The sequence below is a fragment of the Leuresthes tenuis genome, unplaced genomic scaffold (assembly GCF_036924035.1).
Source record: "Leuresthes tenuis unplaced genomic scaffold, fLeuTen1.0.hap1 SCAF_14, whole genome shotgun sequence".
NCBI lineage: Eukaryota > Metazoa > Chordata > Actinopteri > Atheriniformes > Atherinopsidae > Leuresthes > Leuresthes tenuis.
The window spans coordinates 16,329,934-16,347,207 of record NW_027325368.1 but is presented as its reverse complement, the minus strand read 5'-3'; the positions used below and the strand labels follow the sequence as shown (position 1 = coordinate 16,347,207).

General features: G+C 40.1%; 1 protein-coding gene across 2 annotated transcripts in view; it reads right to left on the bottom strand.

Annotated features, from left to right (window-relative positions):
• The window catches only part of kcnab1b (potassium voltage-gated channel subfamily A regulatory beta subunit 1b), a 34,687-nt gene that overhangs the window by 6,136 nt on the left and 11,277 nt on the right, over positions 1-17,274 (bottom strand). For both annotated transcript variants that reach the window (XM_072363585.1, XM_072363586.1), the window contains 7 exons: positions 13,808-13,851; positions 10,161-10,198; positions 9,439-9,518; positions 8,936-8,980; positions 5,888-5,932; positions 3,889-3,932; positions 1,179-1,265 (listed from right to left, as the gene is read on the bottom strand). In XM_072363585.1, coding sequence (XP_072219686.1) covers positions 1,179-1,265; positions 3,889-3,932; positions 5,888-5,932; positions 8,936-8,980; positions 9,439-9,518; positions 10,161-10,198; positions 13,808-13,851 — 383 coding nt within the window. The remainder of the gene's footprint in view (positions 1-1,178; positions 1,266-3,888; positions 3,933-5,887; positions 5,933-8,935; positions 8,981-9,438; positions 9,519-10,160; positions 10,199-13,807; positions 13,852-17,274) is intronic.

Below are 17,274 nucleotides of genomic sequence, written 5' to 3'. Positions count from 1 at the left end.
CAAAGCTTTCTCCTGCTTTTTTTCTTCTTCAGAGGAATGGACTCCCGCTTAAACGAGCCCGTTGCTCTTGATTAGCGGACAAGGCTTGAACAGTCATACTATAAAGTTTTTGAAATTTGCATCAGCTGGCCTTTTTTTTCAAGCAATAATTGAGAACAAATCCTTGTCATCACATAAGCTGAAGTCTGAGACCTTGGTAAAAATGTCAAGAGTTAAATCTCTAGGAATATCCAAATGTTTCCTCATTTTATGGTGGTCCTTTCCTTTTTTTTTAACCACTGAACTGTGTAAAACAAAAATAATACACACATACTGCTTTGTCTACATAGAAAAACAATTCAGAACTGTCAATTTTCCAATACATTTTTTCATCTGGTATCCCTCCTGTCATCCTGTTTGACGCTATATCAATTATTTTGTCAATCAGATGAGACTTTGTGACATCAGCTGTCAATGGCTAAGATTTGATGGAGAAGTCTGTGGGGCTTTACCTGCCAATCACCAGTATCATTAGTGACAGCAAGGCCCGTGGAACCTTAAATATGACAGATTGGCCTCCCACATTCAGCTGTCTCACAGAGGAGGAAGAAAGGGGGGCAAAGGAGGAGAGATTGAAAGATATTTTTAATATCAGTCAAAACCTGTGGATGGGAGTTTGTGTGAAAAGCCAGGAAAGGAACCCAAGTATCTGTGATTGTCACATCAAGGGAGAAGTAATTGAGGAAGACTATAGAAAAAAATAAATAGTAACATGAGGTAGATGTGTGGGAAAGGCTGCACCAGAGCACTGAAGGAATCATCCGCACAGTAGGGCTCGTATCTAGTGAGACCAGCCCAAAAATACACCAGCCTCTCCTGAGGGGGGGCAGATAATCCTGCTTCTGAAGAGCAGGGTTGGCTGGGAGCTGGTGCAGCTCAGAGACCCTGTGAAAGCTAGTGATCCCACAGAGACAGAAGAGAAATAGAGGGAGACTGGCAGACTGAAATAGAGGACAAGAGATGAGGTAAGATTGTCTGATTGCCTGTGTGTGTGTTAAAGGAACACACTCCTATCTGACCTCAAAGCCACAGGTCCGGCAACAGCAGTGTTACCATCAGTATTTTTCACCTTCTCATATTACAGAACAACATGTGTTGTCACTGTCCCAACCCTCCACTTGTCCCATGGGATCACTCACCCTCCATGGGAGTATTGCTGTCTGTCCGGTTGGCAAACACCACATCCACATACTCGAGCTGCATCCTCTGGAGGGAGCCTTTTAAACCTGAAGCGAGAGAAGAGATGGAATGTTTTTTTTTAAAGACTTGACTGTAAAAGCTGAAGTAAGAAATTTGAATTTTGTGTGCTGGAGTAGAAGTACACATGGGATTGTCCACTGTATAAGGCCCAGATCTGCATAGAATTGACCTTCACCTAGTGCTTTCTAACTCTTTATCCAGCTCAATCAAATAGATAAGCCATATGAACAACTTTATACAAAAACTAGATTTACAGATAAATCTAGAGTTTAAAAACTAGAGTTTACAGCACACCTATGGTTATCTCTACTACACATGAACAAAGTGCAAGTAGAGGTATTCAAAAGTTGTAGTTAGGTAAAAGGAGCATGGGTTGAACATGTTCATAAACGTGGCGAAGTGAGATTTGACCATATGTGGCTCAAGGCCTTCCCGCTGTACATGACCAGGAACATATTTTGATCCAGTTTGCTTTGCATGCAAATCTGAGTTGTAATGTTCAGTCTGGTAAATTTCGTAGATTACAAGTTCTTAATTGCTGAACAGCTTAAAAAAGCAATTATTTATCACTTTAAATATTGATGTCAGTGATGTGGCAAAGAAAAGTCATGTAAAATAAAAATGAAAACAGAATACCTTGACTTACAAATCATTTAAACCTGATATTTGTGATGAAATTGCACACAGACATTTTATGTAATGTTAAGACTGAGAAATGTTGCCTGGGGTCAGGAACATGTGCAAAATTCTGCCATCTAAAAAACACAAACCTAAAATATTTCATAGCAGTTCAGTTGAAAAAAAAATCTACAATGTATCGCTTATACATTGTAGATTTTTTTTTCAACAGGCCACTAGTGCATCAGGCTGCCTAGCGTATCCTGCTGCTGACCACAATTATATTTTTGATTTCTGAGTTGATTTAGATGGCAAAAATTCACCCTTTTTTCTCCCCTGATCTCAGTAGGTGTTAGCTAGGCTTACTTGAGAAAATTCCCTCCTTCTTCTCCTAACAATCGACATTAATCGACAATAAAAGACAAACTATGGACTGAAAACGATAGAACTGCTTTTATTAATGGTCGTTTCATTAAAAATTGAAGCTACCACCGCAGACACCTAGTTGCATCTTTTACACAGCAATCAAAGTAATGATTTTTTTTCAGTATTTCTTTTTTTTTTTGAGTATTCAAGACAGCTTTCAGGATAATCACCTTCAAGCTGAGCTCACATTCTGATAAGAAGATTTACTGTACGAGAGGGATACTTGCCTCACACCTGTAAAATCCTCTATCCTGGTTACATAAATACATTTTGTTTGCAAGTTGGTTGGGAAAACCAAACTATTCAATGACAGGAGTAGACAAGGGATCAGAAAAAAGGTCACGTTCACTGCACTGAAGCAGCTCAGCACCACCATTCAAAACACGGACACAGAAGACCAGATGAGAAATGAAAAGCGCACACGAGAGGCTGTCACAAAAGAGGACAGAACAGCAACAGAGAAGTGGAAACGCATGAGTGTGTATGTGGCAGATTAGTGCCAGAGGATTCTTCATCACCCACTAATCTCAGCTGAGAGTTATACGTTCCCTACTACTGTTAGAAAACCACTTCTGTCATTTGTACCCCCCACAATTCCAGAAACACCCTCTACATGGATCCTAGTCTGAGCCTCCACTGTCACCGCTGCCATCAGGATTAGCTGGAGTTACAGGCTGAGAAGTTAGTCTATTTTTGGAACAGGGAAAAGATGCCGAACAACAAATCAACTCTACTGGATTCTGAATAATGCATTTGAATATATGTTTGATGAAAATGTCTCAAATTGTCGTGAAATTTAGGAAAATGTCGGACACACTATTGGATTTTTAGAGAGAGTTGAGGTGACATGTTCTTGCACAGTCACCTCAGTGTTAATCTAAGCTCAGCTCATGGATCATTAAGTTAGGACACCATATCATACCCAGTAAAATATACTGTGTCAATTAAATGAGTCAGTGACAGGCAGTTGACATGGAAAATGGTGTCAGCAGATGTTTCACTCAGCAAGTGCATAAGCCTGTGATGACATGTGCCACACCAATTGTGACAGCAATGCTGCAGCTTCTGCCAGAAATGATATCAACTAAACTGGGTTTAGCTAATTGATTGCGCACTGCAGACATTTTCACTGTCCCTGTCCTTCTCTAGTAGACTTTTTGAGGTGATTTTCCCATCCTTTGTTTGCAGGGGAAAGTTGCAGAGGCTGCCGTGAATGCTAATAATGTGGAAGAGAGCTGAGTCACTGCTGGAGGTGCATTGCGCTGTGGAGTGGCGAGTTGTTTGAGGAATAAGGGGTGAGAAAGTCTTGTTGCTACAAGCTTGACTAAGGCCAGATTTCTACTTAAGATCGGCTAGCAGGGGAGATAAGAACAGATAATACAACTGATGCTAGTACTGTAAGATGAAGGCATTTATTAAATAGAGGCTTGTAAAGGTATTACAAGCGAACAGACAAAACATCTGCAAACGTCTGATTTACTACTGCACCAACATCAAAGAGGTGAAAATAGTTGCAGACAGGAACAAAGAGGGAGGAAAACAGATAAAAGAAGGAGATTACGGAGCAGCGGCAGAGCTCAGAGTGCAAAGAACCTGACTTGTTACCTTCAATTATGTGTTTTCTGTTGAGGCCTCTTTCTGTCTCTGCTCTGCAACAGGTTGGAAATAATTGCATGTCAGGCATGTCAAGGACATTAATATTGGAAAACACACACATACATGCATATGAACATAACTTTCCATAACTAAAGCAGACCATTAAATACAATAGACAAGGTCCTACAGGGAAAATACTTAAGTGCACCCATTCGATTCTGCCTATTGAGCCTAGAGCTATCAAACAAACCATACAGTGCAACTGTGCAGTGGGCAAATTCAGTGCGTATTATAACTGATAGTGCTGATCACAAGTGATATGTGAAGTGGTCTCAGAGTTAGCTTGGCTTTGGTGAAATTGTTTTGCACACCCATGGAACAGATCACCACTGTATTTCACATGAAAAAAGTTTGTCAGTCATTTTAATATTATCATAGTGAGGTGCATATAGATATATACAGGACCGACTACCTCAGACCAGTTGTTGCCAGGCCAAAGGCAGAACTAGAACAAAACGTATGCACATTTTAATTACAGAGATATATTATTTTGTTCATTACTTACATTTGTAATTTTGTACTTCTATTTCACAAAGGTTCCAAGAGAAATATCATTTTAATGTCATTGGGTCTTTTTTTCTAGAAGTACTCATTCAGAGAGAACTACCTGGTCATAAAAATGCGTTTGTGTGTAATTTTAAATTTTTATTTTATTTTGGCAGTAAAAACAATGGAGCATCTCTGCCTTTCCCTGTGTGAAAGTGAAAATATGATACATATAATAACTCCTTTAGTAGTAGACTTTGGGCACTGCAGATTTGCAGACTTGGACATGTTCAGAAAAGCTGAGGGAAACATTAACAGAAAGGAGGAGGAAAAGTTAGAACAACATCAGAGAGCATATGTTGCCTTGTAGAACGTGCCCTCAAGTTTTTGGCTATGTGACAAGTCCAATATCCACTCTCCTTTTAGCTTTGTCTTGGTCTCCACAAATTTGTGTGGGAGATATCTAGCTTTGTAGCTGTGAAATGTTATCTCTAAGCTTTCTTGACACGTAGCTCTAAGCCTGTTGAGTAACTCAGAACTGTTTTGTTGAAGCTGATGGTTTGTCTGAAAACTACTCATGTCAGTCGCCACAGTTGTGTTTATTCAGTCACCTCAAGGTTTTTTCAACTTCCACTTTGCTCATTTCTTTTCATTCTATTTTACTATCTTTCTTTTTCCTCAGTTGCCTACTCTTTGTCATACGTTTCTCCTTTTCCTCATTTCACATTTCTCTCCATCTTTCTCTTTGTTTTGTGGTGCTCCAGCATGCTCGGGATAACATTAATTTATTAGAAACATAAAACATGCTGTCCCTCCTCCATATTATCATATCTTCTTACTCTTTGTGCAAACAATAAAGGAGGTGCAGTGAATGTGCAACTATCAGATGTTCAAATGCGTGATAACTACCCTTCCATCTCACAGCCTTCATATTTGAGGGTTAAGTTCTGAGGGTTGAGGGTTGTCCTCCAAATCCATCTGAGGTGGAAAGAGATTTGAAATACCTTGATGGTATTCTGAGAGGGTGAGCTTAAATTAAATTCACACAATCTCTCCTGGGTTTTAGTCTACTGAGCTATATCAGATTGAAAGAAAACCAAAGGCAGTATGTGGATGTACTGGTGGATGCACTACTTCCCTCAGTGAAAGCCTGAAGACTAAGAAGAAGAGGGAATGTGACTAATGCAGACTGAACTCAGGGGGCTTCTGCATGAGAGTAGTAGCAGATATGACATTTGTCTAGAAGCCTGAGGAGGGGAAAGACAGTTACGAAAAGGGTGACCACAAATATGCTGTCATTTTTGAGTGTGTCCTCTCCGTCTGTGCGCCTGTGGTTTTCCCAGAATTTCTAATCTTATGTCCCACTCCCTACAGCTGGCAGCTAAAGCTTTGTCTCGTGCCAGTTGTTGGCCAAATAGACTGAACATTTGAGTCAGAAAATCCACATGCTGGACACACTTACTTTCCTCCCCAGTAGAGCTTTGTGGTGATCACTAGGCTGGATCTCCTGAAGGAGTGCAGACAGACACATCAAACAGACAAAAACACATTTGCACATTAGCGTGACAATGCCTGCATTTGGGCTTACGACTGTGTGTACACAAGACAATTAAGGCAATCAAATTTGTGCACTGTATAAAGTCCCTCAGTAACTTTACATGTTTCAGTGAGAAGTGTCAGACAGGCTGTGCTCCTTTGGCAAACATGAGCCTATCAACTATGATGGCTTACAGAGGGAGTCTTGTCTCTGAACTCTAACAAGATCTAGCTCCCTCATAATCAAATCCTCCATGCTTGAACGATCAATAATTTAAACGGATTCAGAGTTGGGGTAGAGGGAGGCTGAGAATCGTCCTGAGATGCTGAGAAATGCTTGTCTGTGCAGTATGGGAGTGCATGCATTCTAGGTAGTGCAAGAATAAGATAAAACCGAAGTTTTCTGTGAAGGAGTGACAGGTTGCGCTGATTTAACATTCAGATCTTTCCACATAGTGAATAGAGTGAATCAGTGCTTAATCTCCATCTAAGATACAGTAGGTAAGATGAATATTCCTGCACCTTCACTTATTTACTGTCATCATGCAGAATGCTTGAAAGCAGAAACATAAAAACATACCGAGCATAAGAGCCTTGTAGAAAAGATATGGAGAAAATTAACGGGCTGCTTTTCATGATAACATAAATTTGATAAAATGATAGCATAAATTTAGCATAAATCTGGAGCCACAAGACAATTTAATGAAAATCACAAAAATGTTTTGGAACATTTAATTAATTTTCCCCATTAAGATTCAATTTATTATCATGCATATATGCACACACTCGAAATTTGTCCTCCGCTTTTAACCCATCCAGGTCGGCACCTGTTGACACACATGCACATAGACAGGGTCACACACTCATAGAGACAGATGCCATACACTGGAGCAGTGGGCAGCTATTCACAGAGCCTGGGGAGCACGGGGGTACTGTGCCTTGCTCAAGGGCACCTCAGCTGTGACAAGGAGGTGGACTGACACCCCTCCAGCTGTAAGTATCACCAATCATTTTTTTGATTGGTGAGAATTGAACCGCCAACCTTGCGGTTATTGGACAACTCACTCTAAGCACTGAGCACACCGCTAATGACCATGTTACCAGTGTGTATCTATAGATGGTAATGCTATTGAATCATCTGTGTATTCAACTATAAGATGGATTGGAACAAATTAATTTTCACAAGACTATGAGAATGGGCCTCAGTCACTTGGGGATTTATTTATTTTTCTTGAACACCCTTAGCATGAGCCTTTTTATCTAAAATTAATACTGTGTGAATTGTTAGTCTCAGGGGCTTTTGCCTTCAATGTTGTTACTGAAGAATGTCTGAATGCTTTGATATGACATTCTTGTTAGTAGGATAGTTGCATCAATACTAAAATAATGCTTTGTGACCATGAACCTTCTGCTAGCGTTGAGCTTCAAGTATATCAGTGCCTAAATGACTAAAATACTGATTAAATGATTTTATAACTTTTCTCTTTTTATCATTTATTTATCTATCTATTAAACTTTTTTTCTCATGAAATGCCTTTTACCTCTAGCTCCACATTCTGTAAAATTAAAACCAAAAAACCAAAAAACCAAAAAGCTTCTTCAAATGAAACCAAACACAGCCCTTTGCCATGTCCAGCTGTGCAATGACAGCTTACATAACTGCGTTTAAATCCCCTGTATAATATTGTGTATGCTCCATTTAATCTCCCAAAATTACATACCATTCTCATTACCAGGGCATTAACAACTGAATAGATCTGTAAAATACACATAAGGTGTCCTTACCAGAGCAGTACTTTACACCTGGGCCATACACTGTCTGTTGTGCAATCCACAAAGTCTGAATTAGCAGACAGGAGAGGATGTGGTGGTTGCAGGATGTTAAAATCTGGGTTTTACCAGTGTGTCACAAGCATTGTTTCATTTTGTTTTGCCGTGAATATGGCAGCTCCTGTTTCTCATTCACTGATTGGTTAAGTTTATGCAATAAAAATCATTAGGGTTGAAAACAAAATCTACTTGGTTAGGTACAGGAAAAGATCCCGATCTGGTTTAGGAAATATTGTAAGCCTTTCTTTCATAATGTTAACCCTGCACAGAGAAAAAAGAAGAAGAAAAAATGCTAAATCATACCCACTGTCCTGCATGCCTGACTCTGAGAGGTTTGCAGTGGATCCTTTGCGTCCTGTGGACTGCAGATGTATTGGTATATATGTGTTCAGCCCCATCCTGTGGATGCTCGAAAGGATTTCAGTGTGGGATTTTGAAGGCTAGCTTAATGCTTGAGCTCAATGTTGGGTTTTCTGAGCAGTGCCTTTGCAGTTTTTATGATGACGTTCACATTCTCTTGCTGGTGGAGGCTGCTTTCTTGGAAATGTGTCAGTGTGTGTGCAGAGGTGGGTGGTTGTAGAAGTTATATCCTCATGAATGCACCTTTCCCCAACAGAAATAATAATTTTAACAATGATCAGTGTTGTTCATTTCACCTGTCAGTGAGTTCAATGAGTGTGGCTGATCTGTGTACACAGCAAATAAATCAGCTTCATTTTTATTGCAAGGCTTGGGCTTGATGTTTTGATTTAAAATGGACATTAACCACTGTAACAAGAGTCTTTTTTCCCAGTCTGACTGACTCCACACACAAAATGTGGTCCATAAGGAGAAGGATTTTTTTTTTTTCAACCTCCATCTTTACAACAAATGGAAACACCAGGATTTTATCAACCAACACCAGTGTTGTCACTAACGCTCTTGTGACAGAATGGGAACGAATCCTTGCTGCCAGGCTTCTGAATCTTGTAGAAAAACCATCAGAGGAGTGGCTGCTGTCATAGTAGCAAATGATATCTCATGGATTTGGAATTCATGATGTAAAATATGAACATAATATGTATACAAATTTAGAGACATCACATGTACAATCTAAAACAAACATTATATGGAATCTGTTTGTTTTGTTTAGTCCACACTTTACCTCCAGCACTTTTTCTTGATGATGTTTCCCAGGATTATCTCTGCTCTGCAAAGAAAATAAATAAATGATGAATGGAAAATAGAAGAACACACGTGAGATTAGACTGCTATTATTCTAACAGCGTGTGAGCATGAGCATTATCTGCCACACAGCTACAGCATAAATGCCTGATTAAAAAAACCAGAGGGGGTACAAGATACATGAGAAATGCATCTTACATTGTATGCCTGCATTTCACCAGCAGCTTTGAAATGAATATTCATCCGATTACAGCTGTAATATGTCCTGCATTATTTACTTAAACGATGTCCAGGCAGGAGGTTAGATTGAGCTGCGAGCATAAACAAGAGGGTCTAATGATGAATAAAATTATGTATATTACTTCAGAGACATAGGTACTTCTCAGTTTGCATGTTGCTAATGTCTGATGTCCTATAGGGGAGAGAGCTGACAAGGCCAGAACAGTGCTACGTTGGCGAAAACAAATGGGAGACATCACTCACTTCCCTCCGGAGTAGACCTCGGCCGTGTCGAACAGGTTGACCCCGCTCTCGTATGCGATAGTCATCAGCTGCTCTGCCACCTGACAGGCGGGAGGGTGAAAAGTATTCCCCCATGATCCTCAGTGTGTTGTAATAAACGTGAATAAAAGATTACCTGAACTACATTTCAAAAAGCAAAGAAATTCCCAGAAGAACCTGAAGGAGGGAAAATATGTTTGCTGCACCAGGAACATTGCACTAGCTGCTTGTTGATTTAAGCTGTTTACTGGAAACTGCAACTCAGACTTTGTGACCCAGTTATTTTGTCTGCACTTTTTACAGAAAGGGAGATAGCATGACAATGACAGGCCAGTTGTGACATGGTTAAATCCTCCTTCTGTACTCTGCTTTTGGGAATCTGTTTGTGTCTCTGGGTTACTTTGTCCCAGTGGTTATCAGCCATTTATAAGTTGTCTCATTCAGCAATTTTTTCCCCTTCAAGGCTGGGTCATTTAACTGGAAAAGGTCTTCTGTGAAATAACTAGTGACGGTGAGGAATGAGACCTGACCACTTGGCCTTGGTTAAGCCACCAGGGACTTAACAGCCCGCGGTGAAATTGAAAAATTGACAATTGAATGGATATCATGGTCGACTAAAACCCCCACCGCTGTAGATCCAGTTACATTAAATTGCTGCTCTAGAGCTGTGACAGCAGAACAATGAAATTGACATAAAGTCTTACCTCATCAGAGATCTGACCTCCAAATGTTACCCATGTTCCTGTTAAAGAAAATGTCAAAAGTCAAAGTTTTGGCACAGGCAACCAACACTCAAGACCTTTTGCATGTAAATGAAATATTTTCAATGTGCATTTATTCATAATTTGACATTTTTGGCAAGGACACATGACAAAATGCCTCCTGAGGTATAATTACTAATGCCAAATGAATGTTGACAGATTGACAGAGAAAAGGCTCAGTGCCCTATGACTTTCCTGTGTTTTTGTCTTTAAACAACAAGTGACTGCATTTAATTTTGTTTACATAAATGTGACACATTCTCATTGTGTAGCCGTGTGCCTCAGGCATGTTGAGATTTCCTGTGTAGGAGAACATGAAAGTTTGGGTTGGCTGTTATTACATGGAGACTTTATTATGTTTTTCTTTTCCAAAGGAGTAAGTGCATGTTGAGAGACACATTGATATGTGTATTTCTTTTTTTAATCTTGAATCAAATATAATGATTTGCAATGAAGATCAAGGACAATTTCTTTGAATATTCTTAATTAGCTTTTCATTCAGAATTTTTTTGGTCTGCCTCTTTGGAGGACTCACTTCTCAAAGATGACAGAGAAGAAGAGGAGTGTTCCATATCCACGTGGATCTAAAAGCTTGTCAGGAGCTTTAAGAACTGTTTGATTGCTGTGTTAGTAGATGAAAGCTTTGCAAGTGATTACTAAGAAAGGCTATGGATTAAATAAATATGAACGAAAATGTTATATGAAGAAACATTTTATGTAGTTGTACCATAAGATGCTTTTCATGTGTTACAATACATGTGGGGCTGTACAGGGGCTGTAATTAACACATGCTGTTATGAACAGAGGAAATTAGAAGCTAGCTAGCAGAGGAGAAGTCGATACAGACTAGGTGGAGAAGGAGAGGGCTGTGTGAGGAGCGGTAGTGCTCAATGAGCTGTGGGAGGCAGCGAGACGCTTGCAGAGTTAACCGCAGAAGCCACCTGCTCCAGCATCACAGGGTTAGAGAGGGCTGGGACCAGACTAACCTCTATGCTGGGCTGAAAGCCATCTGGATCCTTGCTCACTGCGGAAGCTGCTAGCAGCTACCCCGCTGGAGCTGGAGTTACCCCACAGATGAGTTTTAAGAGGATTTATACTGCCAGAGTGGGATTTTGAATCTATATGTTGACGATACAGTTATACATACACTTAGCTGTTCAAAACAAGCTACATTCACTTACTGAAGACACATGTCAGTAAGCTGATTGTGTCTAAATTCAACTGTAATGCAAACATGATATTCATGATATTCAGGGTTTAGGATTCACCATCATCTGTAGAAACCAAATATATTTCAGAGCTGTGAAACTTTACAAGTTGTTTATTAACAACAGTGAACGTTCTCCTTGTGAAATGCAGTCAGTAAAAAGTCTAATAATGAGCAATAAACATGCATATACTGATGAACATTGTTGTTGCAAATGCATGCAGCAATTTTTTGTTCTTCTTCCAAGCAGCACAAGTTGCGCAGTTTTCTTTTTTAATTGTTTACATCTTCCTCTCAATCTTTTGCTGCTCAAGTGTCACACGAAGCTTGCTAATCTTCTCTAATATGAAATAATGGAAAGCCTGATTTTAAATTGGTAACCAACTGTGCAGCAGTATAGTAGCAGATTGGTGTAGGCGCAGTCTGACTTTTCTCAGCTGGCAATGGTCAAAACAAAATCTGCCCAATTTCATAAGATTGACTTGACAGCTGAAACAGGTTACAAAATGCTGACTAAATATGGGTGCCACAGTTTTTAATGAGCTCTTCTCTATAGAGGGTAAGTGTTAAGAATGATTAATGTAATGCTAAATTAAACAAACGATTGTTTGCCATATTTGCAGATCCCTGGCGCTTTAGTTCTGGGGTATTTGTGTTTAAATCTTTTCTTTCAAATTTTCCTGTCTACAATTTCAAAGCTTCATTTGAGAAACACAGATTAGGAAAACATCCAATGGCAAAACCCACTTTTCCATATTCTTTGCATGTCGCCTTGACATGGCTGGTGTAGATAAAGCAACATGAATAAGCACAGGATTGACTGAGCAATCAGCACTCATGTGTCAAGGGTCAAATTTAGCTCTGAGTCATATGAGTGCTTCTTACTGTTCCCGCATGAGCGCATACATGCATATGCACATGCAAAGGCTGCACTGATGTACGGCACACGATAAATAAGCAGTTTATTCTCCAAACATGACATGTCTTTGGAACGTTTATGTTTCCCTATCAATCAGTCATCACCTGAAGCACTGCAGAAGCACCTGTGTCTTAAAAGTCAGTATGATTACCTGCACAGCTGAATCAACCTATGGCTACAGCTCGTCCTGGCCATTTAACTGGACCACCATCCAGGGAAGCTGTAGACTTTGTGAAAAACGTTGAAGACATTCTAGCGCTTCTGACTTTTTCTGTAAGGGGATCATCGGACATATAAGTGGTCAAATTCACGACAGAAATGTTATAAAATTACTGGGATGGTGATTTTCTAAGATCACGCTGCGGTTATAAAATCAGGATTTTGCTGCAGAGTAGAGCCACAGTTGTCATACTGTCATATATACTGCACACATACTCGTTACGGTCTGAAGACAATTTCTGATGCTTTTAGCTGCCTGACTGAATAAATAGAAAATATAGGAATTATAGCAGCTTTATTGCGAATTTGGCTGGATTGATACACAATTACATGATGCTGTGTTTTACACACAGTTGTGTGTAACTGTGCAGCACCGATGCCCATTTGAATCCATTTGAAGTGATTTGATTCGCAACCACATCATCTGGGTGTTTTTAGAAGCTTGATTTAACACGTTTTTGGTCAGACCAATGTGTGAAAGTCTAGTTTTGGACTAACAAAGTAATTTTTTTTCCCCAGCTTAATGATGTGAGGTTTTTGTCAGCAGCTGACTGAGTTGGTTTAAGAATAAAAGAAAGAAAGAAAATCAGAAATTTAAATTCCATGCAAACATACAGCAAGTGCCTCACAGTGAAATTATGCCTCCAGCTCTGCAGAAAACTGGTACAGCAAGGTGTTTGGCTCAAAGGCACTATGTCACGAAGGAGGCAGCTCCTCAGTGTGTTGAGGCTAAATCTTAAAGGAAAAAAAATATCCCTGCTGGGATGGTTGACTATTTAATTCCTCCTCAGTGTTTGCTGGGCCAGGGCCACTGCATCATTTCTTTGCCTTCTAAACTACTGTTTCTTTAGAGGCTCTATCTCTTCAAGCAGTACAATACATAAAAAAACACACACACACAAGAGTTTTACTGAATGAATCTAGAAGAATGAGTATTTCCCCTGTAGTGTCCATTGGATTTGTGAAAGATTTGTTTTGCCACTGACGAAAAAATAACATGAAAACTATTAATGCTTTCAAAATGGCTCCCTGTTGTCTGTCATGACTTTCTATACAAATCAAAGATGCATCAGGTTTAGAATGGGATAAAATGACATGATGGAAAAGAAAAAGCTGTCCAACTAAGCTTTTGTTGGGCCTCTATTCTCTCTGCACACACACGCACAAACAGGATGTAAAGCTAAGTTGAACTTGGATGTTTACGAACTTATTAGATATTTGCTAACTCTAATTAAATATACTCACCAAGTCCCAGACAGGAGACACGCAGCCCAGATTTGCCCAGGTTCCTATGAAAGAAATCAAAGCATGAATTAGAAAGTCTGCATTATTTAGACTCCAGGCACCATCAGTCAAATGTGACAGAAGACTCTGCTTCTGTATTACAACGTAGGTTGTCTGGAAACCATTACTGAGGAGGATGAAAAAAGTGCACAGAAATTTAGTGCATCTGAAAGTCAAGAAAATGCTAGGTCTCATAATAACAACATCTAATTTCTTCTCACGTTTGATGGAAATGAGATTTGCCAAATCCGAGGGTCACCTCCATCACAAGCAATCATGAATCATAACGGAGAGATTACAGGGGAGATTTAAAAGGAGCCCACCTTCTCGGGGATGAACACATGGATCCTCCGAGGGTCTGAAATTTTTTCATAATTCACTTATACCTAAGAAAAAAAAAATACAGCTTGCTCTGCTGCATCAGAATATTTGTGCACTGCTTTCTGACAGAAGTTGACTTTTTCTTCCTCTCGTCATTCCTCACTTGGTTGCCTCTCATCCTCTGAGCACTCAACATCTTCCTGCAACAGGGAGCGCTTCAGTCCTCAGGCCTTTTGCTGTTATTATCCCCCCCCCCAAAAAAATGCAGACAATTATGCTCACTCCCAAGCACTCATCTTGCATAACATCCGCGCTGACTCTCTTCCTCTGTTGCATCTCTGTACCCATTTAGCATGCAACTGCATGGTGCATCTGATCCTGATATATCACCTAGATAACAGTCAATTTACATCCAGATGACTTGCAGAAATATAATTTGACTCTCATTGAAATTATAGAAGACAAAGGGAGACATCAGACTTTTTGCCACCATTGACACAACACCGCATTTAATTTCTAGTTTCACAATCTGTGGCACATCAAGTCCAACTGAAAGAGGAGCTCATGTGGTGCAAACATCTAATAGCTTAACACAGACAGTGACTGTAAGAGCGGTTTGTTCTCCCTCCAGCTGCCACAATTGCCTCTCACAGTGTGATGGATGAAGGCTGTAGGTGAGAGAAAACTGCTACAAGGAGATTCAAGATGCTGAAAGGGCAACGACAGACATCTGACCGTAGAGACACTTCTTTTCCAAGGGTGCACACTCACACGCACACAGAACCACTATCACAAGAGAAACGCTGCATTTTGAGAGCTGAACGTGAACAGAAACAACCTCCCGTTATGTTCTTGTGATTGCGCCTTCTGTTCAGTTTTACAGACACTGACTCGTTACAACAAACGAGGCTGTAAAAAAAACTGCCAGCAGTTGCTTTCTCATGCCTGAAAACTAATGGCCCGTGCTTGTCGAGACGAAAGCGGACTAATCCGAGCCTGTGCTGTCTAACTGTGCCCTCAGCCAACTCAGTTAAGTGACCGATGTGGCGACGCATCAGTCACCAAGTCAGTGCTTTAACAGAGATGTTAAGTTGAAAGAGTAAAACATTACAAGAAAAGTATTTACATCTATACACTGAATGTGTAATTAGGGCACTGGTAACAGCATGGCAGGTAGAGACAGATCTCACTGCTGTCACAGATTGAGGGATGTGCTCTTGTCTCTAATATGGTGGAGGAGTTTGGATATTATGTCCTCCATCTCTCTGATGTATTATAGAGTGTGAGCTCCGATCCATGAAAATGTGGGGGGAAGGGCGGGACTGCAGATTAGAAGTATGCTTCTGACTGAATCTGTGTGTTCTCAGTCTGGGTTTACTCAGGACAAACCTCTCTGATGTTAAGGAATCTTCATTGCCACATTCATTGCATAATGCTGCGGGAGAAGAATCTGCTTAATACCTGGAACAGTTATAAATCGTACAGACAATTGCTTTGGGCCTTTATTGGTTCTGTTTTTATGTTCACAATGGTTCCATTAAGCCATCAGCTTCTACTTTAAACAAGCCTTATTTGGAATTCCTCCAAAAGCCAACTTTACTGTGTTTACCCGAAGCTTTAAAAGCACTAGCTGTCTTAATAATTGAGGGGAAGAAAACGATAAGAAAACCAAAAACAACAAAAAATAAAACAAAAGCTGATATTTAACAGCCAAAGAAGGTGCTCCGCTTTTGTATATTTGTTCAAAGTGCCTTCTGGAGACTAAGCAGCACTGGCTACACCTGATTATTAACAACAAAGCCTGCTGTAGCACATTAATAGATCTGTCCAAGTGTGGGATGTGGGTGCCAGCTAATAATGCAGGAAATTACAGTTTGTTATTTCCAACAAAAAAAGGGCACAGAATAACTTTGTATACAAGAGGAAATGTGTGCTCGTGTTTGTTGGAGGCTGAAAGAAACGAACAGGGCTGTCAGGATGCAGCTGCACCTGAAGTATTGTATTGTAAATGGCAACAAAACACACAAAAGATGTGACAGTCGAGCGGTACGAACTCGCACATAAACAACTTTGCAGGCCACCGAGTGTGGCCTGTCCCCTCATGCTTGGATGCTGCTCGAAAAAAAGCCTTGAAGTAAAATGACAAATGAGTCATTTGAAGACGCCCCCTCACACAAACGTGTCACCATTTATGAACATCCTGCGTGAGCTACTGTATGCATTTCTATTCTTGGTGGATCTGGTATGTTATGCTTAATGTGGAGCGTAAACCATAGTAGGAATGTACTCTTAACGTCGGAGGAAATGTTGCGTTTCCGCGAAAGCACTTATATGGCTCCCAAGTCACAGTGGGGCATTTCCTTTGATTTATTTTCTGATGTTGAATTGTTTGAATATATATAAAACATTTGTAAGCAAACACTTTTGCCAAGGTTATGAGTAGACGGATAAAACTCCTCACTCGCAGGGGATTAATGTAGACCAAGTAAACCCACACACAAGCCAACCTTGATGGGCGAAGGGATTAAAAAAACACCCACCTCCTCAGTTCCCACTTCACTCTTGATGGCAACCATAATGTTGTTATTAAAATAATTCTAAGCAGAGAGGTGGGGTCGTACTGGGAATATGAGAAAAAGCAAAGCCTGCGTGGATGGAAAGAAAGTAGGAATATAAAATCAAATATTTCAAGGGATGAAAATCTGAAAGCCTAATGAAAATGTGACAGAAGAACGAAACACAGTTCTGCAAATGGAGAGAGCAACACAAAAACAGCAGACTGAAGCTTCCAGAGTTGCAAGTCTGAGCCCCAAGTCTAAGGAAATCAAATGCCCTCCAAAGATAAATCATTCTCTCTGACAGAGAACAGGAAATAGGAAATGACAATGAGCTCCCTACAGTGTCCAGCACAATGTTTGTATAGTCTGTGTGTTGGAGTATGAGTAATAAAGGCCAGAGTCTGGACATGACTTTTTGCCCTGTTTTCCCACAGGGTCAAAGTCTACATTTATTTTTTTTTGTTTTTTTTTCATGCAGTATACACAAACTCACAAAAAAACACTCTTTTAAATGTGTACTCTCCCATTTTGTAGTGAGCTCTGGTACAC